Source organism: Brassica rapa, chromosome A09, assembly GCF_000309985.2.
Source record: "Brassica rapa cultivar Chiifu-401-42 chromosome A09, CAAS_Brap_v3.01, whole genome shotgun sequence".
NCBI classification, from domain to species: domain Eukaryota; kingdom Viridiplantae; phylum Streptophyta; class Magnoliopsida; order Brassicales; family Brassicaceae; genus Brassica; species Brassica rapa.
The window spans coordinates 18,399,633-18,427,431 of record NC_024803.2 but is presented as its reverse complement, the minus strand read 5'-3'; the positions used below and the strand labels follow the sequence as shown (position 1 = coordinate 18,427,431).

Sequence of the window (27,799 nt, the reverse complement as noted above, 5' to 3'; positions counted from 1 at the left end):
CTAAGTAATAATTTTGCACTGATTTAATTACCTCTTATTTCGAGAATATGAACCATGATTGATGTTGTTACTCATTGTTTGGGTGAGCTGCATATATTTGAAATAAAACGCAACTAATTTTTATTGCATTTAGTTAGGTTTTAGTTTTATATTTCATTTTTTGTAATTTTAATAATCTGATATATATTATTTTAAAAATATATTAAAACAGCTAAAGTGACGATTGTTACGGCTTTGTATAAGTAAACATGACCATTGATATTTTTTTCAAAAGATCATGCAAATATATAAATATTTAAAAAATAATTAAATCATACTAATTAGTTAATATTTTTTGCTATTTTTAATTAATATGTATGAAAAGTAAAAAAAAATATATTTTCAAATAAAACTAAATATAATAATTTAGATTGGATTTGTTATCTATATTTTAGATATATTGGGTTGCACCAGCTCCTTTGAATTGAATGAAAATTATTTTTGTAGCTAATTAGGCTAATATAAAAGTAATTTTTTAATTATATTATATTTCGCTTTGTTTTTATTTTTCTTATAATTATTTTAAATATATTTTACAAAATTATATATACTTTTTTTGTATAATATTAACATTATAAAAATTGAAACTAGTATTAAATAAAAGAATTTAGATTGAATTGGTTATCTACATTTTTAGATATATTTGGGTAGCATCAGTTCTTTTGAACTGAATAATAATTATTTTTGTAGCTAACTAGGCTAAAATAAATTAATTTTGTTAATTCTCTTTATTTTTGTTTTTCTTTTTCTTCTTACTTATAAATACATTATATAAAATTATGTATAATTTGATATATGATATTAAATTAGAAAAATAAAATGTTGAGACATTCAAAGTTGCATAAACAAACATAATAAATAATATTTTGAAAGCTCACCGACCAATTAAAATTTAATAACTTACTAATGCAGAAGAACATATAAGATTGCTTGTCATATTTGATTCAGATCAAGCGACAATAATAATTTTAGTTTTCAATGCTGTTTATTTGAATTTTTTATTGGTTTTGAGTTAGCTGTAAATTAAATAATCTTTTAATAATTTGTTATTAAATGATCAGTTTATGCTATTTATAATATTATTATCAAATCTATATATTTTTAATCTTATAGATGTTTCCTTTTTATTCATTTTCCTTTATGAAAAGTATAATAAAAATTGTTATCTATAGTTTATAGTTATTTTTTTATTTTCATTTCTATAATATCATTTGAGGACTTAGTTTTATATGTATCGATCTCGTATTAATTTTTAAAATGACCAGTTACAAAATTAAGTTTCATGAAATGAAATTATACATAATTGCCATTACTAAAATTATTTTATATTTTGTTACGAAAATTTATTAGGCTTTTAATTTTAATGTATTTTTGTTTTGACATAACCAAATAACTAATAATGTATTTTGTAAAACGTATTTTATGAAATGGAAGAAAAGGATCATTAAAATTCGTTATATGTATAACATAATTTGAAGTTATTTCATTTATATTATTTATGTGGTTTTATTAAAAATATAAAAGAATTTAAATAACCTAATTAGAATTGTACTAGGCAAAAGGATATAAAACAGTGGAAATATGATTACTGACTACATGAAGTATTGCTTATCACATGGCTAACCATGCAAACTAAACTAATGTATACCTAACTACACGAAGTATATGTTATGCATGGCAACATCTCTCAACTTAATGATATTATGTAGTTAACATCACGAGTTTACTTTCATTCATCCAAAAAGTGATGTGGATGTTAAGACCGTTTAAATCTCCCATTTTATCAATTAAAATATGTTGTACCTGAAAGTAATTTAACTAAAATTAGATTTTGACCCGCGATTTAAAAGCGTAAGAATATTTTTAACAAAATCTAATTTACAAAATCAATATAAAATTTTGGTTAGTAGTGTTTTAACATTTTTATTTTAGTGTATTTGAAAACTATATAATTATATTGTTTTATTTATATTAAATATGAAAGTTATATAAGACATTATTCAATTTTGTTTTTAATTATTTAATCTGTTTTTGTTATTAACTTTTAATAGAACTTATGTAATTCATTTAATTATTTGTGTGATATATACTTATTTGATCATTTTTATTATAAAACTCATTTGATGTCAATTTACAGATTAAAACATTCTATTTGTTTAATATAAATTAATGAATTATATTATTTATATTTTTATAAACAAAAATTGCATTCATTTAAACTTAGTAAAACTTTCATATTAGATTTTTATTCTTAGATTATTTTATTCTTAAAAGTATATAATTAATAATTATATATGCGAGATTATGTTTGGTTTAAGTTGACATTAAATAAGTTTTAAGCAAATACAATTTGAAAGTTAGTAAATTGACGTTAAATTAGTTTTATAGATAAAAATTTATCGAATAAGTATGTATCACACAATTAATCAAATGAATTAAAGAAATTTTATTAAAAAATCATAAGAAAATAGGTTAAATAATTAAAACAAAAACAAATTACATAAAATCTTATATAACTTTCATATTTAATATAAATAAAAATAATTTAATTATATAGTTTTCAAATACACTAAAATATAAAACACTACTTATAAAAAATGTTAAAACATATTGATTTTGTAAATTATATTTTATTAAAAATATTCTTATGCTTTTAAAACTTTGGTTAAAATCTATTTTTTGTTAAATTACGGTAGGGTCGGTAATGTTTTAATTGATGAAACGAGATATTTAAACGTTCTTTGACAAATACATCAATTTTTTGGATGAATGAAACTAAACTCGTGATGTTAACCACATTACATCATTAAGTTGAGGGATGTTGTCATGCATAACATATACTTCGTGTAGATAGGCATACATTAGTTTAGTTTGCATAATTAGCAATGTGATGGTCAATACTTCATGTAGTCAGCAATCATTTTTTTTAAATAATGATATTTATGTATATGCTATCAGTGAGCATCAATATGATCGCTGGCAACGTTAGATAATCTGTAGGATCTTGAATGCATAACAATGCAATATGGATGCATCTAAATACTTCATCATTTTGATAACTTTCTCCCATTGTTGGATCCACTAGTTTCAATGGTGACTCGTTTCTCCAAACCTTCCAAGCCTAACAATATCAGATGTGACCAATTAAGCTAACATCCGTTGGTTTAATCATACACATGTAACTGACGATGGTGATATTGCGTTGCTGATGGTGTTCCATACATTATTTTCTAAATCGGATGTTTGGTTGAAAAATTGAAAGAAGTTTGATTGTCGAGTCAAGAAGACTCCCACAATGCACACATATATTCTAGTCAGTTGCGAAAATATTGCGATGTGTTCATCTGAAAGGTAAGTGTCCAAATTTATTTGTTGAACTTTTAAACATATTCATGTATACATATATTAATCTGATTATGTGATTTTGCATCTTATTTATAATTCAAGTTGAAAAAGCGATACCAATAATATCCATATGAGCTGAACAAAACGGAAAAAATAAACACATTGTTAAGTGATCGAGGACTCATATAGAGAGAATACCATCCTGTTATTAAAATATTTGATGTTATATCTTAATAAATAAAGTAGACTTTTTTCTCTCCACGAGGGGGAATGATGACACCTGTCCCATCATTTATTTAAAACGCTTCATTTTGTAACCGGGCTGGTTTCGAATTGTGTTGGGTTTCTGATTTCGTTGGCTTCTTTTGACTGAAATTTTTGTTCCATCTTTTCGTTTTATCAAGCCCATTGAAGTATTAAGGTTTTTTCATCTTCTCACTTTCTCCGTTAGTATGTTAGTTGTCGATTTTCTCACTTAAGAAGAAACGTTAACATTGACGAACTCAACAAGCTGGTCAAATGATAAATCTATTAGCTCCACCAACCAATGATATGGCGTCATAATATATAATCAAATAATTAAGCAAGTAGAGTGAGAAATGGTGTGAACGTTCATTATTATGTTACAATATTCTACACAAGTGTTACAGAAAAGCAAACAAAAAGAGAAGGCAACGTGTGGAAGAATGAAAGAAAATTGAATCTTTAATGTGGTCAACAACCCAAGGTTGGGGTCAAAAAAGTAGACAGCTACACATGTATGTAACACAATCAAGTTGTAATGTCTATATTTTATATTAAAAAATCTCATAAATTAGACAAATGACAGGAAACAAGAGAAGATGATGACAACTCCATAGATTTATTACAGTTCTATTATCTAAAAAGACTTCATTCTTCAAGGAAGATCTGAATCTCCAATCGATTGATCATTGGTAGAACTAAGTGTTGACTGGGAGGCAAAATCACCCATGCTTGAGAGGCAAAATCTAGGCGTCCGAGGCACAGGTATAGTAATGCTATCAGTGAGCATCAATATGACCGCTGGCAACATTGGACGATCTGCAGGATCTTCTTGAATACATAACAGTGCAATATGAATGCATCTAAAAGCTTCATCATTTTGATAACTCTCTCCCATTGCCGGATCCACTAGTTTTAATGGTGACTCGTTCCTCCAAAGCCTCCAAGCCTAACAATAACATATGTGACCAATTAAGTTAACATCCGTTGGTTTTATTATACACAAGTAAAATGGAAGCTCACAGACTCACATGTATGACCAAATTGCTATCAGAATCATCAATATGGTAGAAGCTGCTATTCATTTTGCCACTTATAATCTCCAGAACCAATACTCCAAAGCTATATACATCGGATTTCATAGAGAAATGGCCACGCATTGCATACTCTGGGGACATATAACCACTGCAACATAAAGAAACAGTTTTAAACCTACAAAGCAATCACAATAGTAGCTTCAAAAGTTATTAAGAGAAAATGTTTACTATGTTCCAACGATTCTTTTTGTGTTGGCTTGAGTTTGATCAACTCCAAAACTCCTCGCGGTGCCAAAATCTGCGACTTTGGGGTTCATATCAGCATCTAAGAGAATGTTACTCGCTTTGAGATCACGGTGTATGATTGTAGGATATGCATCATAATGAAGATATTGAAGCCCTCGAGTAATCCCTTTAATAATGTTGTATCGCATTTTCCAGTCCAATTCACCTTGCTTTGTAGGGTCTACACATTTCCTAACCATAGTTTCATTAGCTACAAAAGAAAACACTTTGAAACTTTTATTTATTGACTAAGTTCATATCATACCAAAGAGAAAGTAGTCGAGGCTTTTGTTGGGTACAAACTCGTAGACAAGTATTTTTTCTTCTCGTTCCACACAAAATCCAAGAAGTCGAACTAGATTCCTATGCTGAAGCTTTGTGCAAAGAACAGTCTCGTTTTTGAACTCGTTCCCACCTTGTCTAGATGTTTTTGACAGCCTCTTGACCGCTACTTCAGTTCCACTTGAAAGCTTTCCCTACAAACACACAATATGCTTACTGATTCAGTACAGACAAGTAGCAATCCTCAGAGAAAGAACTAGTTACCCTGTAAACTTCACCAAATCCACCTTGCCCAATCATGTTACTGTCCGAAAACTTATCAGTTGCAGCTTTGATTGTCTTAAATTTGAATTGGAGTGAGTTTAGTGGTATGATCTCATCACCAGCTACAAAAACAATGTGAAACATCTTCATCAACATCCAATATTTGTTACTTCTGGTAGTTTCATAAAGAGGAACCAACAAACCTTGAATTGTAACTGTCAGGTATGCTTTACTTCTCCTCCACACCATGAATCCTACCACAAGTAGTACCAATATAACGACAATAGGGACAAGAATCGCCACAAAAATTCCTATGGAAAGTGCTTCTCCATCTGCATAAGCCGTGAAATCACCAACAATCCTTGCATATTAGTTATTCAGTTTCTTATTTCATCAATATTCTTGTTACAATGTTTACCTTTGTCTGTTTTACTAGCCAGATCGCTTACTGGAGGAGGCAAAGAAAGAGGTGGCTGAGGTAAAGACTGAGGCTGAGGAGGCGGCAATGTAAGATTCTCAAAAGCTCCAGCAAAAGGATGCACATCCCATCGGATAAAGCAACTCGGTCTTGTAATAGAACCACCTTGTTTATCGCGACAACATAAGTTATAATTAATTAAGATTGGTCCGAAGACATAATCCACAGTACCCTGTAGAAAGTTCAGGTGTACATTGCATCATCGCGTACATAGTTAGGGAAGCTGTCAAGGAAGCAAGACCAGCTGTATAATACTTATGTTCATGAGCCCTCGTGGGAGCTTCAGTTATGGTACGTTCCATTAAGTCTTCTCCAATTCTATCGAATACTGTTACATTAGAGTTGAGAACTCCGGATTTGTACAGCACATGAGAAGGTCCAATATCGTAGGATCCAGAGAAGGGAACGTTGGAATAACGTACCATGCAAGAATCTGGCCATGTATAAGCTTCTGTCTGGTTAGGACAGCTTTTCAACAGGGTGTCGGATGCAGCTTTGATGCAATCTGAACAAGTCTCTGGTTTGGTTCCAGGGATACACATGCCAATGATGAACACTCTGTTGGGGTTTTCACCGATCGAGGAGTTGAAGAAGCCCTTGTGAGATGTTACATTAGAAGCAAGAGAAGAGAGGACTTGACGACGGTTTAAGTCGTAAGTAGAATTGGGTTTAAAGAATCCATTGAAGCAGATTTGTTGTGCTGAAGCTGAATCTAAGGCTATGAGGGAAAACAAGAAGACTGGTAAAAATGAAATTTTGAGCTTCATCCTCTAAAAAATAAAAAACTAAATGCTTCGTGTTAGAAGTTAGAGAAGTTCAAATTCAAATACTGTGGTTAATCAAAAATAATAATTCAAATACTGTATATGGACTTTTTCTGCAGATTTATGCATTGAGAAAATGACAGATTCGTTGACTCCTAGGGCACCCTACCAGTTGGTCAAAGAAAACAGCAAGACATAGAGAGAGAGACCTCACTCGCGGAAATAAATGATAATAAAGATCAAAGCAATGATATGGACTCATATACTCTGTACTGCATCAACAACATATAATAAAGGTAGTTTAGGAAACTAAGCAAGCACATGGTGAAATGGTCTCAAGATTCTCAGTTATTATAATATATCAGATTTGCGTAAAATCATTCAAAAACAGAGGAAAGCGATGGGATTCACAAACTTTAGAATTGAAAAAAAAACAGAACCAAAAGCTTGTGTTTACATCAAAGCTGAGCACCAATTGGATATCCGAATTGTTATAAATAATCATGATTAGGGCTGGGACTTCGGATATTTGGTTCGGGTTCGGATAGGATCCGATCGGGTCCGGGTTTTTCGGATAAATGAATTCTATATCCAATGGGTACTTAGTAGATTTCGGTTCGGGTTTCGAATCGGGTACTACCGGTTTCGGGTCGGTTCCGGGTACCCGTTTTTTTATGTGAATTATATAAATATTTGCAAAATAAAATAATTATATACCAATTTTTTATTTATTTATTTTATTTTTTAAGGAAAAGTAAATAGAAATCGTATATATATTAGTAATATGTATTAAATACAACAAAGTTGAACTAGTCTAGTGGTATTACAGTTGTCGTCTTGCCTATCCAACCCAGGTTCGACCCTCGGAAAATACAAAATCTTTGTTTTTAAGCATAGAATTCGGGTTAAACGGGTACCCGTTCGGTTTCGGGTAAAAACCGGAACCGAACCGATATCCATGGATAATTAACACTAATACCCATCGGATAAATTGTCTAGGACCGAAACCGAACCAAACCGGTCTATTTCGGGTCGGTTCTGGTTCAGGTATTCGGTTATGGATAAAAATCCCAGGCCTAATCATGATCTGCTTCGTTTCGTCTGAATAGGCAATTCTAGGATTTGATTTTTTTACACAATCTGGTAAAACATGTATTTTTAACCCGATATTTGATTTGATTCATAAGAATAAATAAAATTTTAAATGTTGTTTTTTAGAAAACAAAATTTAGTGGAAACAACAATATTTCATTCAAAAATACAAATCTGTCATCTCTTAAAAAAATAATAACTAAAGAATAAAAACATTGTAAACCTTGTATAGGTAAGAAAGTAATTATATAATATGTCCCCAGGAATTATAAAGAATAATTATACAATATTTTAAATTGGTATAGTAAAAAATAATTATACAGTTTAATATTTCCTCTATTTCATATTAAGCGTCGTTTGATCTTTTAAAATTTATATTATTATAAGTATCATTTTAAACTTTCAATGCATATATCAGATAATTTTTCGTTGTTATCCTTACTTTTACGTTTTTAATTAACGAAATCAAATAAAGTAATGTATTAAATAAAGATGAAATAGAAAATTTATTTGTACTCTTAATTTGGATGCAAAAACCTTAAAAAGTATCATATACATATAAATAATTGTAATTAATAGTATTACCAAGAAATTATTTTACCATAACAACAATATACGTATATATAATTCTGTACATGTGCTTATATATACACATTTGCTAGATTGGATCAGATATTCATCTTTTTAAGTTTTAGTATTATCATCTTTAAGTAGATAATTCTTTATGATTTGATTCATTTTTAACAGATGTTACGTATTAATCCATGTTCGCAACTACGCTACGCGCTAGTCGGGCGGCAATCACGGGCCTAGCGAGTTACCAAAAAATCGGGGATTAATCGGGATATACGCGGGGACTAGTTTAGTTATTATTTTATTTAATTATAATTTAAATTAAATATAAAATATAAATATACTAGAATGTAATAGTTTTTTGAACAACAAAATTAATTATTAGCATATGTTAATACCATACAATTGAAAAACAAATTAATCTAGCCTAGTTTTTGAATATTCATATATGTATGCGTGTATATATATTAACATCTGCATACAAGTAACAAAACATTGCTGTTTCTCAGTGGTTATGTCACATGTTCTTAGGCCGAGTACCCCGCCTGCAATATATTATTTTCGCATTGTTTGTAACTTTGTATTGATTTACAGAAGTCCCACATCGGTTGTGGAAGAAAAGAGATGCAAAATCTTACTCTATATAATAGACTTCATATGTTTGGAAAAGGATAGAAGGTAATTGGGTTTCGGATTTCTTCTAAAGCCCGACATATACTTCACAGTTTATAATTTGTCTATATGATCGGGCCGATTAATCGGTAAATGAGGCGATTAGTTGGTTAATGGGCCGAGTAATCTGAGTCCGAGTTTTTGGGGCGATTATACAAAAATCGCCGCGGGTGATGTCCGAATCGCGCCTTCTCGGACGCCTAGGCGGCCAGGCGACCGCGTTTTTGAACAGGGGTATTAATATTTGCTGTGATCTATAGATGAGGATATAAGTGCGTGTTGACAAAAACAAAAAATACATCAAGATGCCATGTGGGTTTGTCTGCATATGTTCCTTAGCGGACCCAATTAGAAACATAGGTTTAGAAGATAAGGCATTGACTTTGACTCTTTGACAAACACAAACCCTAAGACCATGTTCAATGCGGGTGCTTAAGGTGGTGCTTAGCTTAATTTAGGACTAGAATAAGATATGCGCATTGCACATAGTAATTTATATAAAAATTATTTAAGAAATATTATATGGAAAAAAATTATATTATTGATCGAATTAATATATTTGGCTCTTAAACAATTTTTTAAAACTTTTTCTGTTAATTACATAATTTGTTTACTAATGAACTGATCTCATTTTTAAAAATAATTTAGGTCAAAAAATTATTTATCGCATAAAAACCTAACATTTAGATCGAAGAATCATGCCTACTATTTGGTTACAATGAAACCATGTCAGCTCGGTTTTATATCATGATTTAGCAAATTAAAAGTTCATTATAATTATGAGAAGCTTACGTTCACGTGTCAATCATATCTATCTTCGATATGTTTCTCCTTTTTGTGTCATTTTAGTTATTGCTCGATATAAATATTGATTTTTGAATTTATTCTCATTTCTTTCTTTTATTTTGACCTGAGATTTAGAAAATGTTTAAGATTCAAAATTATTAAAAAGATACATACTTAGGTTAAGATCTGCACCTTGTGCAGAATAAATATTTACTTTATATTTTTCTGCATATTATGAATAATAAAATAATAATTATATATTAAATAGCTAAGAAATCAGTTACTATTATGTAATAAATTGGCTTGTACATATAAATTAAATGACCGCTCTTGTTTATTCGCAATCATTTTAGAATAAATAAATCAAAACAATCAATCTTATCTATCGTATATGATATATAATTAAATTGAAACAATATGAAATATATATATATATATATTAACATAAACACCTATTAAAATAAAATTATTTATTTATATGATTTTATTATCATTGTATCTTATTGTAGAAAAAAACTTAAACATTGAACACAAAAGTTTATGTGAGACTTTTAACAATTTTAGTAATTTATACCCGTATTGAAAAATTCAAAATACAACATATAAAAAAATCTAAAATTTTAATATATGATTAATATAATTGTGTAATTTATTTTAATAGTAAATAATTAAACAAAAATAATAGAAAGCATACAAATTATTAGCAAATCTTCATTATTTAAAATCATTAATTACTATATATATCATAATCACATTAGGTAATTTCGTAGGTTTTATTTAAGGAAATAATATATAATAAATAGCCACCTTGCTTTAGTTAATATCATATGATATCATATAGTTGGTATTAAATGTTTCTAGTGAGATATAAAAATCGAATTGGACCAACATATTTTTCAATTTCAATGTGAGGCTGACACGTAAGACTAATTAACTACCTAATTGATTGACACATAAGCAAATGGTCTTTTTTAAGTATTACAAAATTGAAGTTATATCTTTTCAAATGTTCCTCAATTAATATATGGGGATTTAGAAAAAAAGGTATTAATGTGAAGAAACGGTGCTTAAAGAGGGGGTAGAAGAACCGGGTTTTGTGGAACACGTGTTCGCTCTTGGTTACACCTCTCTCTCTCTCTCTAAAAAAGCACTTGGCGTCTCTCTCTCCTTCTCGTGTATGAAACTGCGTCTCTTCACCTCTCCTCGTCGAATACGCCGGTGATTATTGATTTCTCACTGATCGGATGAAGCCGTCGGCCTTTGTCTCTGTGGAAACCTCGTATCTGTTGGTGGACTCGTCGATTGTGTCCTATTTGATCTACGATGACGCGTCTCTCTAGCTCTCCTCCACCACTCCGCCTCTCTTTCGTAATCTCTCCTTGGGGAAGAATCACGGCGTCTCTTTTGGTGGCTCGACGGCGCTCCTCGACGGTGGAAAACCTCTATTTCTCTCTCGACGGCTGAACTCGACGAAGCGAAAGGTAAAGCAGAGTATTTTTCTTTTTATGTCGTAATCTTTCAACTGATGCATGTCTTAGATTTTGGTCTTTCTCTGTTATTTTGATGTGTTTGCTTCATATGATCTGGCTTTTGGTGTCTCTTCTTATGATTTGTTTGCTTCATGTAATCGGCCACCTCTGATTCATTTTTATTTGGTTTTTTGCTGTGTCTGTTGAGATGGTTCAGATCAAGAGGATATCAATGTTCGTCTGACGGATCAAGAGACAGGAAGGTTCGTCTAAGATGGTTCGGATCAAGATTGTTCGGAGGAAGAGACATCAACATTCGACTACAATGGCAATAAAGGTAACACGCATATCTTTGTCTCTGAACTGAATTGATTTCGTCTGTGTGTCTGAATTGAATTGGAATGGTTGTGCTTTTGGTTTGACTTGAACGAAATTGATTGTGCTTTTGGTTTGTGTGTCTGAACTGGATTGATTATCGTTTTGGTTTGAATTGAACCGCGTTGATGGTGCTTTTGATTTGTGTATCTGAACTGAATTGATTGTGCTTTGTGTTTGAATTGAACAGTGTCTCATGTGCTTTTGGTTTGTGTGTCTGAACTGAATTGATTGTGATTTTGGTTTGAATTGAAACGTTGGTAATTAATGTTGTGGTTAGAGATAGAGTTAACTCTGTTTTTGGTATTAAAGAGATGTAAGAGGTTAGATAGAAATCAAAGTTGATGTGTGATTAATGTGTTAGAAAACTGTCTTCTCGAAATGGTTGGGGTGTTGATCAATGGTGATCAATGCTTCTTTCCTTCTTCTCTTCTATAAAAAAAATATCCTTGTTCTCTTCCATCTATCAAACATATTTATTTTCTTTCTCTCTTTTCTTTCTCTCTTGAGCCATTCGGATAAGGATTCAAATTCATATACACCGTTAGCAAACTTTGTTGACATTCTGAATAGTCAGCAAGACACTGTCTTTGGTTATGTCCAAGACAATGTCGAAGTTTCTTCCTCCCAAGTCCCTCTCTTTAGCAGTCAAGCAACAGAAGAAGAGACTCCTGCAGAGCGTAAGGAAAGGAGGGCATGGACGCCAATAGATGATGTTGCCCTCATTAGCGCTTGGTTAAACACAAGCAAAGACCCGATTGTAGCTAACGAGCAAAGAGCTGGTGCGTTCTGGAAAAGGATTGCTGCATACTTTGCAGCAAGTCCCAAGGTTGCAGGTTCTAAAGTGAGAGAGTCATCTCATTGTAAGCAAATGTGGCAGAAGATAAACGACCAAGTCAACAAATTTTGTGGGACAAGCTTTGTCAAGTTGTAGTGTTGTGTCAAGTAGTGTGTAGTGTGATGTGTCAAGTAGTATGTATTGTATCAAGTAGTGTGTTCTGTATTTTGTCAATTTGTATGTATTGTGTCAACTGTCAAGTAATGTGTTATGTATTATATAAAAAAACTTCTCATACTTCTCATTTTCACAAACTTCTCATACTTCTTTCATAAACAAACTTCTCATTCTCCAACATCAAATTTCTCATATAAACAAAATTCTCATACTTCTCATATAAACATATGTCTCATATAAATAAACTTCTCATTCTCCACCATCTCATTTCTTATCTCCTCTTGTTTCTTTTGTTCTCACCTCTCATTCTTCTCAAACAATTTTACCTAAGTTATGGCATCTTCTTCCCATAATCATTTTTGAGGAATTAGAAGATGAAACATTTGATCAACAGTTTGATCAATATTTTGATCAAACATCGAAAATGTTGTCAATAATTACGGTGATCAACAAGAAGAAAGGAGAAGAAGGAAAAAATGAGCCTATATCGAAAGAAACCGTGAAGCAGGCAATCTCCGTCTGTGAAATAATTATTTCAGTGAAACACCAACATATCCTGATAATCTATTGCGCCGACGATTTAGAATGAACAAGCCGTTGTTCATGAAAATTGTTGATCGACTCTTTAATGAAATGAGATATTTTTAACAAAAACAAGATGGTCTCGGAAGGCTTGGTCTCTCTACACTTCAAAAATGTACAGCAGCTATTTGTGTCTTGGCATATGGTAATACAGCTGATGTGGTTGACGAATACCTCCGGCTCGGTTCAACTACTACTCGGTCATGTTTGGAAAATTTTGTCGAAAGAATAGTAAAAATTTTCAGCGATGAGTACCTAAGAAGACCAACACCGGCTAATTTTCAACGCATATTTGATATTGGAGAGTATCGTCGATTTCCCGGGATGATAGGAAGCATCGACTGTATGCATTGGGAGTGGAAGAATTTTCCTACCGCTTGGAAATATCAATATTCACGTGGTTCGGGAAAACCCACGATCATTTTAGAGGCGGTTGCTTCGTATGATCTATGGATATGACATGCATTTTTCGGACCTCCAAGTACCTTAAATGATATCAATGTTCTTGATCGCTCACCTGTTTTCGATGGCATAATAAAAAGTCACTTACTCTGTCAATGGAATAGAGTATCATTTGGCTTACTATCTCACCGATGGTATATTCGAAACGAGCAACTTTTATCCAATTTATTCCAATACCACAAGGACCAAAAGCAGTTTTATTTGCTCAACATCAAGAGGCTGTCCGAAAATATGTCGAGCGTGCATTTGGAGTTTTGCAAGCTCGCTTTGCCATTGTTAAAAATCTAGTACTTTTTGGGATAAAATCAAAATTGGAAGATTATGAGAGCATGTATCATACTCCATAATATGATAGTAGAAGACGAACGAGATGGATACACTCAATATGATGTTTCAGAGTTCCGGGAGTTCACATGTTGATCTCACGTATTCTACAGATATCCTTACAAATATCGCCAATATGATGGGTGTTCGAACTAGAATTTGTGATAGAGAAATACATCAACAACTGAAAGCTGATTTTGGTGAACATATATGGCGTAAATTCGGACGTGATGAGGACAACAATTGAGCTTGGATGCTTCTTTCAAATTATTCTCGTTTATTTTACTAATCTTTGTTTTAATGTTTTTTTAAATCTATGTTTAAAAACGTTTTCTTGTAATATGTTTTATTTTATAAATAAATTTTTATCTTTAATAAGATTTATCTTTAATATTATTTTTTTTCTTAAGAACCCCAAATTAAGAACTTACCATTGGAGCACTTAAAACGAAAAGGTTCTTAACAAAAGTTCTTAAGCTAAATCTATTATTTTAAAACGAATTAAGAACCCATTAGGGGTTCTATGGTTAATCTTGCTCTAAAAGCTGTTTCAAATGATCAAAGATACTAGTGTGAAATGGCCTAAACAACAACCAAAAACGTGTTAGAAACATAAAGTTAAGACGTTAAGTTATTCAAGGGTCAAATGGCCAAGGGATAAGGACTACAAGTGGCAAAGTAACCTTAGTAAAGTAGGGGTTACACTAAAAGTAACCATGGTTTAGTTAAATAACTATTATGGTGTAGCTTTATAATCTTTGGGAATGTGAGAGAGGAGAGTCATCACGAAAGAGAGTGGTCAAACCAGGGGGAGAGGAGAGACTCCATGATTAAACTCTCAAGCTTGTAACCTGTTCTATCATCATTTTCATCAATAAAATTAGTATCTCAGCTTTATATATGTTTTGATCCGACTTGATACGTGAAACGTATCACACACGTGTCCCACATCCACCCCAAAAGGTTGAATGTATGTGCATGAGTTGAGACAGAAGGATCAAAATTCTTAAAATTGTAATGTTTCGAAGTAAATTATATGTGGAGGAAAAGAACTGACCTGTGTGCCACAGCATTACCAGTTGCTGCACGAAACAATAGATAAAAACAAAATTGTTATTAGATCGACCACTCCACTCCACTCCACACAGTTCGTAATACTATCGGTTGGTCCTCTACTGCATCCATTGTTAGATCATAAACATATATTGACAAGCTTAATATGACAGCTTCATTGAAAACAAATACTACTGTTTATGAAACATAGCAAAACTGGTTTGTCACAAGAACAGAGGTAATATAACTTGTAACAATGGGTGAAACAGAGCTGTAGAGGCCCATTTAAGTCCACTAAACTTGATTAGTTGATTATATAATGCAACATTTTGTTGACGTTGTTTAGGGACAACAATTGCACCCAATAGTCCATATCGAAATTGAAATCATGTCTGCATAAGCTTTAAATCATTTAAGTGTTTGATTCAGTTTCAGGTATCAACAGATTCTTGTTAAAATGCATGTGAATGATTGTACGCATGGCCGGCCCTAGGGAATGCGTAGTGAAACATTTGCAACAGGCTTCTAAATTTAAAAAAAAATTACATACGAATATGCCTCTGAAAAAAAAAATTTAGAGCTTCAAATTTGTAAAAAAAAAAATTCTACATAGAAACAGCCACATGCCTCCAAAATCTCAGTGCTGGCCCTGATTGTACGTCCTTGATAAACGAGTCAAACCGTGGTTCTTGTTGTAGAATGTATGTATATGTAGTACAAGAATGTGATTTATATGTCTGTATATTTGTTCAAATGTCTTATAAAGTAGAGCCAATGACAATAAACACGAGACCATATTGATACTTCCATAGATTTATTAGAGTGTCAGCTTATAGTAAACACCATTCTTCAACGAGGATCTAGTTTTGTAAACGTCACATCATTGATAGAACCTGGAATAGACCTGCTCGTGGATTGTGAGGCAAAACCACTCATGCTTGAGAAGCAAAATCCGGGCGCTCGAGGCACAGGTAAAGTGGTTTTGCTTCTAGTGAGCATCAAGATGATTGCTGGCAACATTGGACGATCTACAGGGTTTTCTTGAACGCATAAAAGTGCAATATGAATGCATCTAATAACATCGTCACTCTCATAATTCTCTTCCAATGTCGGATCCACGAGTTCTAATTGTGACCCGTTTCTCCAAAGCCTCCAAACCTAGGACAAATGTTCAAGTAAGTTCATCATATGCTTTGGCCTAATCAAACATGAAAGACTATACGCGCTTACATGTGTGACCAAGTTGCCAGCAGAATCATCAATGTGGTAGAAGCTGCTATTCCTTTTGCCACTTATAATCTCCAAAATCATAACTCCAAAGCTGTACACATCAGATTTCATGGAGAAATGGCCACACCTTGCATATTCTGGAGACATATAACCACTGCAACATAAAAGAAACACCTTTTAGCTTACAAGCAACGACCAAGCAGAAATTTTAAAGTCCAAAAAGATAAGTTTTTACTATGTTCCAACGATTCTTTTTGTGTTGGCTTGAGATTGATCAACTCCAAATATCCTCGCCATGCCAAAATCTGCGATTTTCGGGTTCATGTGGGCATCTAATAGAATGTTACTCGCTTTGAGATCACGATGTATGATTGTAAGACTTGAATCATGATGAAGATATAGAAGTCCTCGAGCAGTCCCTTGAATAATGTTGTACCGTCTTGTCCAATCAAGTTTGCCTTGCTTTTCAGGATCTGTACATTGCCAAAATATGAATCATTTAGCTACTAAGGAGTAATCAGAACTTGTAAGTAATGATAAACCTCACCATACCAAAGAGAAAATAGTCAAGGCTTTTGTTGGGTACAAACTCATAGACGAGTATTTTTTCTTCTCCTTCCAAACAAAACCCAAGAACTCCAACCAGATTCTTGTGCTGAAGCTTTGTCACAAGAACAGCCTCATTCTTGAACTCTTGCGCGCCCTGCCCTGATGATTTCGACAGCCTCTTCACGGCTACTTCAGTTCCACTTGGAAGCCTTCCCTACATAAGTAAGATGAACTAACTATCATATCTGCTTACTTAAACCATGCTGTGTATCAACTTCATCACAGAGAAAGAACTTATACCCTGTAAACTTCACCAAATCCACCTCGTCCTATCAGGTTACTGTCCGAAAACTTATCAGTTGCAGTTTCGATTGTCTTAAAACAGAACTGCAATGAGCTTGTTCGGGTGATATCATCACCAGGTTCTGATTTTTTTCTCCTGCAAACCGTGAATCTTATAATAAGCACTGCCAAGAAGATAACGATGGTAGGGACAACAACTCCCACAATAGTCCCTGTCAAATTTGTTTTTCCATCTGCATAAGTCACAAATCACTGGCGAATGAGAAGAAGTTTTCCACAACATAAGGTGACTAAATCTCAGCTGTATGTCGTAAAAGCTTCCTCGAGGCATTCAATCTTTGTCTTGAATTCGCTGTCAACTTCGTTAGAAGAATTATCATGTTTAATCTTCCTTGCTATTGTACCTTATGTTTATTTTCCAAGAGGATGTCTAAATTCCCTCTTGCTTTTGTTGTTTGTTTTAATGAAAATAAGTTGTGTTCCCCCCACCCCCCCCCCCCAAAAAAAAAAAAAAAAAAAGAGGAGAAATATACCACAGATTCTTGTTACAAATCATATCAAGAAGCTTTACCTTTCCCGGTTGTAGTTGCACCATCGCTAGCAGGAGGAGTCAGAGAAGGTGGTGGCAATGTGATAGTATCAAAAGCTTCAGAAAAAGAATACATCTCCCAACGGAAATAGCAACTTGGTCGGCTAACCCAACCACCTTGTTTACCGCGACAAGATGACTTATACTCAGCCACACTTTTGTTGAGACAAAACTCACAATCCTGTGAGGAAACATCAGGTGCACACTGCATCATCGTGTACATAGTTTCGAAATTTTTCAAAGAAGCAGCCTCAGCTGCATAGTACTTTTGTTCAAATGATGATGATCTATTTGAAGCTGCAGCTGTTGTACGAACCATTAACTCATCATAGACTCTATCAACCACTGTCAAATCAACATTGATATCTCCGGGATCGCAAATCACATGAGACGGTTCCATAACGAGTGATCCAGTATAAGAAACGTTTGAATAACGCACCATACAAAGATCTGGCCATGAATAAGCTTCCGTTTGATTAGGACAGCCCTCTAACAATCTCTCTGATGCGTCTTCAATGCAATCTGAACAAGACTCTGGTTTAGTCTCAGGGATGCACATGCCAGTGATGAAGATCCTGTTGGGAATTTGACCGATGGAGGAGTTGAAGAAACCGTTGTGAGACGTGACATTAGAAGCAATAGAAGACAGTATCTGACGACGGTTTGAATGGTACGCACTATTGGGTCTAAAGTAACCATTCAAGCAGATTTGTGCAGAAACAGCATCCAAGCTTATGAGGAAAGAACAGAAGATATGTAAACATGAAGTCTTGAGCTTCATCCTCTCAAGATCAGAACCAAAGGCTTTGTGTTTAGATGTTAGAAAATTACAAGGCAAACCGTGTGTGGCTTTTCTTTGCAGATAATCCATGGAGAAATGATGAAAAGGGGACAAGACATAGAGACGCCCGCCACCAATGAGGATGACAATCAATGCTATTATATCCACCAATAAGCAAATAGATTGTGAAATTCTGAACAGATCCCTTAGTGGAGTCAACAGACCAAGTTTGGAGTCAATAGCTACAATGGAGTCGAGTCAACAAATAAACTTTTCTTTAATAAAAAATCTAAATTTCAAATTTACGTAAATATTCATTTTCAAAACATCAAAAACCCAATTTTTTTTTAAACTAAATCTTTAAGCATGAGGGCAACGCTAATAAATCATGCCCAAATCCTACATGGAACTAGGACTTGGAACACATATATGTCTTCACAGCTGAACTTTTTTATTCAAATGAAAGGATAATATTTGTCTTCACAGCTGAACCAGCATATCCTTACATAGTCCCACATTTAAACCAGATCTCTTTTCTTTAGGACTCTACTTTGCAAACAAATCTATAATTCTTCTTCACCAGTTAGACTCAAACTAAACTCCCACAGTTTCTTGGCCAAATCTGTGTCTTTACCCTGAGAATTCGGGCTAGATATGTTGTTGTCCATCAAGTACTCCCCACTCACTCCCTTTGCTTGCGGGTGCAGCGCTGCGTAACATGTAGTTGCGGCTCCCTGAGATAGGTTGAGAATGGTGATGAATGTGGAAGTAAATTACATATGGAGAAATAAAATAAAATAAAAACCTACCTGTGGGATACTTTTAAGCACATACTTGCCCACAGCGTTTCCAAGTGCTGCATCAAACACGAGAAAAAAGAAAAGAGAAAGCCGTTGTTAGATTCACCACTCCACATGAGACTAGCGGTTGGTCCTCTAAATTCATTCATTGACAAGCTTAATATGGTAAGCAAAATTCATCTTATACTAGTTTACACATAAAACATCACCTAGGATATAATTCACAGGGCAGGCTTAGAATTTTATTATTACAATCAGATGTGTATCCAGTGCCAAAATTTAAGAACAAAAGAGCCAAAGAATTTTTACTATTTATGAAGCTGTGGTAGCGCAAAAGATTGGTCATGATGGATCCGGGATGAAGTGAATTGGCAGTGATATTCACACCTTGTTCCTGTTTTTAAAGCAAAACCAACACAGAACCGACAAAACTCAACTCATTTCTTTAAAAAATTTGGAACTGATAAAAAGACAAAAAATACTAGTGTACCTTGAACAGCCTAGCGAGCTCAGTTGCGTGCAATATGTTACAGAGCTTTGACTGACCATACGCTTGCAAAGTGTTGTAACTGCAAATGACACAATGAGAGCAATAAGAGTATGTTATTAGTATGAACAATACTATCCCCTAACAATCACCTTGCTTCGTCATTTATTTTGTCAAACCGAATCCCTTCCCGGTAAGCATATCGATGACCTTCCGATGAGAGAATGACAATTCTACCTTCAGTATTGCTTTCATTAGCTGTTTTCTTCATCGTATCCAGAAGAAGGTTCGTCAACAGAAAATGACCTGACACACAAAATGTTCCCCATCTTATGTTAATACAATAAGACAAAAATGCAAAAATGAAGAAGGATCATAAGTTGTTTTTTGTTTCTGGTTAAACATACCCAAATGATTGGTTGCAAACTGTAACTCAATGTTGTCGCTTGAGAGCGTGTAGGGACATGCCATGATCCCTGCATTATTACTTCAAGAACAAGAACATAGATCAGCTTAAACCATACACACTAGTTCAAAAGCAAGTAATGATATTATAAAATGTTTACATGAGAAGATTCAATGGAAGGTCCAAGGACTTGAATTCTGATGCAAAGCTCCTGACGGAAGCCATTGAGCTAAGATCTAACTTCATAACATCAATCTTAGCTTCAGGTGTGTCCTTAAGTATCTTTGCTCTGACTTGATTACCAGAATCTGTGTTTCTCACAGCCATTACGACATGAACACCACGAAGAGCAAGAACTCGCGTAGTCTCTTCTCCAATACCACTTGATGCTCCTGTAAATAATAAAGTTTGAGCCTTTCTTCAGTTAACTAGATACCCACAAAGACTAAATCGCTGAATCAGTTTGATCAAATTAAAAATCAAGTACTGAGACGAACACAGATCATAGAGAAGAAAGGACCTGTGATGATTGCGGTGAGAGCAGTACCGTCGATTCCATGAGTGACTTGTTCAGCTGTGGAGTGAGCTGAGAATCCAGATGCTCCTTTCCACCAAAAAGGCCACATTTTTTTATTCTTTGGCGAAATTGAAAAGTTCACAAACACACCTCAGTGTCGTCTCGGAAGAGAGCTCTTTGCAGAGATTCTCAGATCAACGCAAGTAGCAGCTTCCTAATACTTATTAGATATTACTAGGGATTAACCCGGGCTACGCCCGGGATTTTTATTTTTTCTAATTTAAGTTGTTAAATTATTTATATTTAGGCTATGATATATATTTATATAAATGTTAAATGCATGTCATAATTAAAATTTATTTTTAAATTTTAACACGTTAAATTAACATATTTTTTACTATTTAAATATTTTTTTGTAATTTTATTGGCTATCTAGTTATCATATTTAGCAAAACTATCTTTTGAGTGTTGGAATAAATGTTTTAGAGATTTTATTAAACTGCAGTGTATTTTCGGATCGACTACATGCTCAACATTCGATCGATCCGTAAAAAGATGGTCGATCTCCTTGGCCAGGTAAGTACAATTTTAGCAAAAATATCTTTTATTTTCAAATATTAAGTATATAACTATTCTTTTTAATATTTTTTTAATTGTATTTTTTGATTAAATTATTGTATTATAATGGTTATGTAAATATTTTTTGTGATGTTTGAATTTGTGTTGTTCGTATACTTAACTTAGATGATATTGATGTTTAATAATTTATTATTTTCTGGAAATAGAAAATAATGATATATCAAAACGTATCTAATACTTGTTAAATGATAGTATAATGTAAATTACATCCATTATTTGAAAATAACCATTTTTATGTTTTTATTTTTATTTTAAATCAGAAATTATTTTTATTTAAAAACATTATTCATATATAATATAATAGTTTAAGTTTGGAAGATTAATATATATATATATATATATAAATTATGTATATTTAAAAAAAAAATTAAGATATTATATATTGAGTATCTAAATAAAAGCTGAATTTCTTATCTTGAAATCAGATATTTATATTTTTTGTCTTCATGTTATACTCACCAATCCATCATTGATATTTATAACTCAGTATGTTTTTAAAAAAACTTAGTTTTAAGTAATAAACGAATTTAATAAATTAAATTCATCACCTATAATGTTCTGTAAACTATATTTGAAAACTCTCTAAAATTATATTTTAAGCATAATATTATTATTATTTAATTTAAGTTATTTTAAAGCATAATATATTTAATCTTAATGTAATTTCCCATTTTTAAAATTTGGTATTTACTTATATTATATATTTACTTATTATTTACTTTTCTTTATATTGTGTATTTCTATTTCTTATACTTTCTATTTACTAATAATTTTATATTTTAAGATTTATTTACATTTTAAGATAGATGTTTAAATACTAATGTACTTTTTCCATTTTTTTAAAATTGAGTATTTGATTTTTTCTTATACTTTATATTTACTTAATATCTATATTTTAATTTTAAGATAGATGTTTAATATTTAATGTACTATTTCCATTTCTTAAAAATTGTGCATTTACTTATTATTGTATATATAATTCGTATATTTATATATTTATAATATTTACTTATTGTTTATTTTTCTATATATTTAGTATTTCTCTTTCTTATACTTTATAATTAGTTAATGTCTATATTTTATATTTTAAGATATATGTTTAAATCTTTACATATTTTTCCATTTTTAATGTAAAACGGCAATGTTTAATAGAAGAACTTGGACAAATAGTCAAATAGTTCTATTTATGTTTTTTTTTCTTTTTTTTTTATAAAATGGTAATGTTACATTATGAAGATAACCCGTTTTTTTTAGTGAACAATGGTAATCTTACATATGTTTAATGTAGTTTTTCCATTTTTATGTTGTATGTTTACATATTATTGTTATTTTTAAATGTAAAATGGTAATTTTGCATATGTTTAATGTAGTATTTCCATTTTTTATGTTGTATGTTTACATATTATTTATTATTTTAGAAATTATATATAATTTGTTTTTTACAAAATAGTAATGTTACATTATGGAGATAAGCCGTCTTTTTTTTTAGTGAAAAATGGTAATCTTACATATGTTTAATGTAGTTTTTCCATTTTTTACGTTGTATGTTTACATATTATTTTCTTAAAATAAAAATGTAAAATGGTAATCTTACATATGTTTAATGTAGTATTTCTATTTTTATGTTGTATGTTTTACATATATTTATTATTTTCGAAATTATATATAATGTTTTTTGTTTTTTTATAAAACGGTAATGTTATATTATGGAGATAAGCCGTCTTTTTTTTTAAAGTTAAAAATAGTAATCTTACATATGTTTAATGTAGTTTTGCCATTTTTTTATGCTGTATGTTTACATATTTTTTATAATTTTCGAAAATAATAAAATTAAAATGTAAAACTATATTTTATGCCACGTGTCATCTTTCGAGATTATATTATATATTTACTTATTATTTATTTTTCTTTATATTGTGTATTTCTATTTCTTATACTTTCTATTTACTAATAATTTTATATTTTAACATTGATTTACATTTTAAGATAGATGTTTAAATATTAATGTACTTTTTCCATTTTTTTAAATTGTGTATTTCCTTTTCTTATACTTTCTATTTGCGTAATATCTATATTTTACATTTTAAGATAGATGTTTAAATCTTAATATACTTTTTCCATTGTTTTTAAGTTGTGTATTTCTTTTTCTTATATTTTCTATTTATTTAATATCTATATTTTACATTTTAAGATAGATGTTTAATATTTAATGTACTCTTTCCATTTTTTAAAAATTGTGCATTTACTTATTATTGTATATATAATTCTTATATTTATATATTTAGAATATTTACTTATTATTTATTTTTTATATATTGAGTATTTCTCTTTCTTATACTTTATATTGAGTTAATGTCTATATTTTATATTTTAAGATAGATGTTTAAATCTTTACGTATTTTTCCATTTTTAATGTAAAACGGCAATGTTTAATAGAAGAACTTGGACAAATAGTCAAATAGTTATATTTATGTTTTTTTTTTTTTTTTTTATAAAATGGTAATGTTACATTATGAAGATAAACCGTTTTTTTAGTGAACAATGGTAATCTTACATATGTTTAATGTACTTTTTCCATTTTTTTATATTGTATGTTTACATATTATTGTTATTTTTAAATGTAAAATGGTAATTTTACATATGTTTAATGTAGTATTTCCATTTTTTATGTTGCATGTTTACATATTATTTATTATTTTCGAAATTATATATAATTTGTTTTTTACAAAATGGTAATGTTACATTATGGAGATAAGCCGTCTTTTTTGTTTAGTGAAAAATTGTAATCTTACATATGTTTAATGTAGTGTTTCCATTTTTTATGTTGTATGTTTACATATTATTTTCTTAAATTAAAAATGTAAAATGTTAATCTTACATATGTTTAATGTAGTATTTCCATTTTTATGTTGTATGTTTTACATATATTTATTATTTTCGAAATTATATATAATGTTTTTTGTTTTTTTTTATAAAACGGTAATGTTACATTATGGAGATAGACCGTCTTTTTTTTTGAAGTGAAAAATAGTAATCTTACATATGTTTAATGTAGTTTTTCCATTTTTTATGCTGTCTGTTTACATATTTTTTATAATTTTCGAAAATAAGTAATATTAAAATGTAAAACTATATTTTATGTCACGTGTCATCTTTCGGGATTATATTATATATTTACTTATTATTTATTTTTCTTTATATTGTGTATTTCTATTTCTTATACTTTCTATTTACTAATAATTTTATATTTTAAGATTGATTTACATTTTAAGATAGATGTTTAAATACCAATGTACTTTTTCCATTTTTTTAAATTGTGTATTTCCTTTTCTTATACTTTCTATTTGCATAATATCTATATTTTACATTTTAAGATAGATGTTTAAATTTTAATATACTTTTTCCATTGTTTTTAAGTTGTGTATTTCTTTTTCTTATACTTTCTATTTACTTAATATCTATATTTTACATTTTAAAATAGATGTTTAATATTTAATGGACTCTTTCCATTTTCTTAAAAATTGTGCATTTACTTATTATTGTATATATAATTCGTATATTTATAATATTTACTTATTATTTATTTTTTTATATATTGAGTATTTCTCTTTCTTATACTTTATATTTAGTTAATGTCTATATTTTATATTTTAAGATAGATGTTTAAATATTTACGTATTTTTCCATTTTTAATGTAAAACGGCAATGTTTAATAGAAGAACTTGGACAAATAGTCAAATAGTTATATTTATGTTTTTTTTTTCTTTTTTTTTTATAAAGTGGTAATGTTCCATTATGAAGATAAACCGTTTTTTAGTGAACAATGGTAATCTTACATATGTTTAATGTAAATTTTCCATTTTTTTATGTTGTATGTTTACATATTATTGTTATTTTTAAATGTAAAATAGTAATCTTACATATGTTCAATGTAGTATTTCCATTTTTATGTTGTATGTTTTACATATATTTATTATTTTCGAAATTATATATAATGTTTTTTGTTTTTTTTTTTATAAAACGGTAATGTTACATTTTGGAGATAAGCCGTCTTTTTTTTATGTGAAAAATAGTAATCTTACATATGTTTTATGTAGTTTTTCCATTTTTTATGCTGTATGTTTACATATTTTTTACAATTTTCGAAAATAAGTAATATTAAAATGTAAAACTATATTTTATGCCACGTGTCATCTTTCGGGAGAAATTTTTTCCGCTGATGTGGACGCCCTATGAAGCCTCAAAAGATCCCTTTTATTAGTAGAGATTTTATATTTTAAGATTGATTTACATTTTAAGATAGATGTTTAAATACCAATGTACTTTTTCCATTTTTTTAAATTGTGTATTTCCTTTTCTTATACTTTCTATTTGCATAATATCTATATTTTACATTTTAAGATAGATGTTTAAATTTTAATATACTTTTTCCATTGTTTTTAAGTTGTGTATTTCTTTTTCTTATACTTTCTATTTACTTAATATCTATATTTTACATTTTAAAATAGATGTTTAATATTTAATGGACTCTTTCCATTTTCTTAAAAATTGTGCATTTACTTATTATTGTATATATAATTCGTATATTTATAATATTTACTTATTATTTATTTTTTTATATATTGAGTATTTCTCTTTCTTATACTTTATATTTAGTTAATGTCTATATTTTATATTTTAAGATAGATGTTTAAATATTTACGTATTTTTCCATTTTTAATGTAAAACGGCAATGTTTAATAGAAGAACTTGGACAAATAGTCAAATAGTTATATTTATGTTTTTTTTTTTTTTTTTTTTATAAAGTGGTAATGTTCCATTATGAAGATAAACCGTTTTTTAGTGAACAATGGTAATCTTACATATGTTTAATGTAAATTTTCCATTTTTTTATGTTGTATGTTTACATATTATTGTTATTTTTAAATGTAAAATAGTAATCTTACATATGTTCAATGTAGTATTTCCATTTTTATGTTGTATGTTTTACATATATTTATTATTTTCGAAATTATATATAATGTTTTTTGTTTTTTTTTTTATAAAACGGTAATGTTACATTTTGGAGATAAGCCGTCTTTTTTTTTTATGTGAAAAATAGTAATCTTACATATGTTTTATGTAGTTTTTCCATTTTTTATGCTGTATGTTTACATATTTTTTACAATTTTCGAAAATAAGTAATATTAAAATGTAAAACTATATTTTATGCCACGTGTCATCTTTCGGGAGAAATTTTTTCCGCTGATGTGGACGCCCTATGAAGCCTCAAAAGATCCCTTTTATTAGTAGAGATTGCTCTAGTATTTTGGTAGTAGGTTAATGAGATTTAATCATTTACTTGTAAGTTTTCTAAATCCAAAACATAAGTGCTCTAAGATATTTTGCTTTCTTAAACCAAAGAAAAAGAAAGGAAACAAAAATCTATTAATGTATAGAGTCTGGTTTAGTCCGGTTTAGTTGAATAGGTATTATGATTCTCATTTGGTTTACAGGATTAGTCAAGTGTATATATATCTTGTACCAAACTCATTTTGTCAGTTGAGAAATAAGAGATCATTTTACATACGATTCATCTTTACTCATGATCTCTATTATGGTATCAGAGCTCTTTTAGCTCGTTTTTTCTTCGATTCCTCTTCGTTTTCTTCCCAATTCATCCTCCGATCGTTGGTTCTTCACTCTATTCATCAATTTCTGATCGTATCGAGCTCAGATCTGGTGAAAAATGGTGAAGAGAGGGGGAAAGATGAGAACTCGAAGTGCGATATCGGAAGACGAAGATTCCACGAGCAGATTTCGTCAGGATTTCCAGAATCTCGATGAACCTCTCACTGCGATGACGAAAACTCAACAGAATCGCCAATCGATGACTCCAGGGGGAAACGGATCTATGCGAAAGCCATCAGAAGCGTACGATAGCATCCACAGTCCGTTCTTCCTCCATTCTGCGGATCATCCAGGTTTGACGATTGTTGTTCATACTCTTGACGGTTCAAACTACAACAGCTGGTCGATTGCGATGAAAATAAGCTTAGATGCGAAGAATAAGCTTAGCTTTGTTGATGGATCGCTTCCTAGGCCGTTAGTGGATGATAACTCGTTCAAGATATGGAGTCGTTGCAATAGTATGGTGAAATCGTGGATTCTGAATGTCGTGAGTAAGGAGATCTATGATAGTATCTTGTATTATCAGGATGCTACTGAGATGTGGGATGATCTGTTTCGAAGATTCAAAGTGTGTAATCTGCCACGGAAATATCAATTGGAGCAAGCGGTGATGACTCTCAAACAAGGAGATCTTGATTTGTCAACCTATTTCACAAAGAAGAAGACACTGTGGGAACAACTAGCTAACACGAAGTCTAGCACGGTGAAGCGTTGTGATTGTGATCAAGTCAAAGAACTTCTGGAGGAA

The 27,799-nt window shown here is 30.7% G+C and overlaps 2 protein-coding genes, 1 long non-coding RNA gene and 1 pseudogene across 4 annotated transcripts; 1 reads left to right on the top strand and 3 right to left on the bottom strand.

The window, feature by feature from the left end:
• Nucleotides 1-550: 550 nt before the first annotated feature.
• Nucleotides 551-10,162, bottom strand: LOC103833865 (annotated as a pseudogene).
• Nucleotides 10,163-10,443: 281 nt separating this feature from the next.
• LOC103833864 lies at nucleotides 10,444-12,786 on the top strand. Its single transcript, XR_626317.3, has 2 exons — nucleotides 10,444-11,341; nucleotides 11,547-12,786. It is a non-coding gene; the product is annotated as an uncharacterized LOC103833864 (long non-coding RNA).
• A 2,814-nt stretch (nucleotides 12,787-15,600) lies between these two features.
• Nucleotides 15,601-18,852, bottom strand: LOC103833863 (putative cysteine-rich receptor-like protein kinase 35). 2 transcript variants are annotated; one of them, XR_001955752.2, is made up of 6 exons: nucleotides 17,734-18,852; nucleotides 17,160-17,395; nucleotides 16,858-17,073; nucleotides 16,546-16,783; nucleotides 16,311-16,464; nucleotides 15,601-16,238 (listed from the first exon to the last, which is right to left on the bottom strand). XR_001955752.2 is itself a non-coding variant. In XM_009109920.3 (6 exons), the coding sequence occupies exons 1-6, from the start codon at nucleotides 18,620-18,622 to the stop codon at nucleotides 15,930-15,932; spliced, it is 2,037 nt and encodes a 678-aa protein (XP_009108168.1). In that variant the 5' UTR covers nucleotides 18,623-18,852; the 3' UTR covers nucleotides 15,642-15,929. The 2 variants fall into 2 exon arrangements, 1 of the variants encoding a protein (XP_009108168.1); XM_009109920.3 differs by having other exon boundaries at nucleotides 15,642-16,238; nucleotides 16,863-17,073.
• Nucleotides 18,853-18,962: 110 nt separating this feature from the next.
• On the bottom strand, nucleotides 18,963-26,805 carry LOC103833862 (short-chain dehydrogenase TIC 32, chloroplastic). The gene is made up of 9 exons (XM_009109918.3): nucleotides 26,677-26,805; nucleotides 20,746-20,976; nucleotides 20,386-20,617; nucleotides 20,227-20,306; nucleotides 19,972-20,125; nucleotides 19,823-19,901; nucleotides 19,642-19,726; nucleotides 19,342-19,388; nucleotides 18,963-19,266 (listed from the first exon to the last, which is right to left on the bottom strand). The coding sequence occupies exons 2-9, from the start codon at nucleotides 20,849-20,851 to the stop codon at nucleotides 19,096-19,098; spliced, it is 954 nt and encodes a 317-aa protein (XP_009108166.1). The 5' UTR covers nucleotides 20,852-20,976; nucleotides 26,677-26,805; the 3' UTR covers nucleotides 18,963-19,095.
• Nucleotides 26,806-27,799: the final 994 nt, after the last annotated feature.

Excerpts from the sequence above, each read along its gene's own strand:
- LOC103833862 (XM_009109918.3), bottom strand. The coding sequence starts at position 20,851 with ATGTGGCCTTTTTGGTGGAAAGGAGCATCTGGATTCTCAGCTCACTCC. Across the intron at positions 19,389-19,641 it reads CTACCACAGCTTCATAAATA|CACTTGGAAACGCTGTGGGC; the intron begins GTAAAAATTCTT and ends TGTTTGATGCAG. Across the intron at positions 19,267-19,341 it reads TGCTTAAAAGTATCCCACAG|GGAGCCGCAACTACATGTTA; the intron begins GTAGGTTTTTAT and ends AACCTATCTCAG.
- LOC103833863 (XM_009109920.3), bottom strand. The coding sequence starts at position 18,622 with ATGGATTATCTGCAAAGAAAAGCCACACACGGTTTGCCTTGTAATTTT. Across the intron at positions 16,784-16,862 it reads CCTTGACTATTTTCTCTTTG|ATCCTGAAAAGCAAGGCAAA; the intron begins GTATGGTGAGGT and ends GGCAATGTACAG. Across the intron at positions 16,239-16,310 it reads CTGGCAACTTGGTCACACAT|GTTTGGAGGCTTTGGAGAAA; the intron begins GTAAGCGCGTAT and ends CATTTGTCCTAG.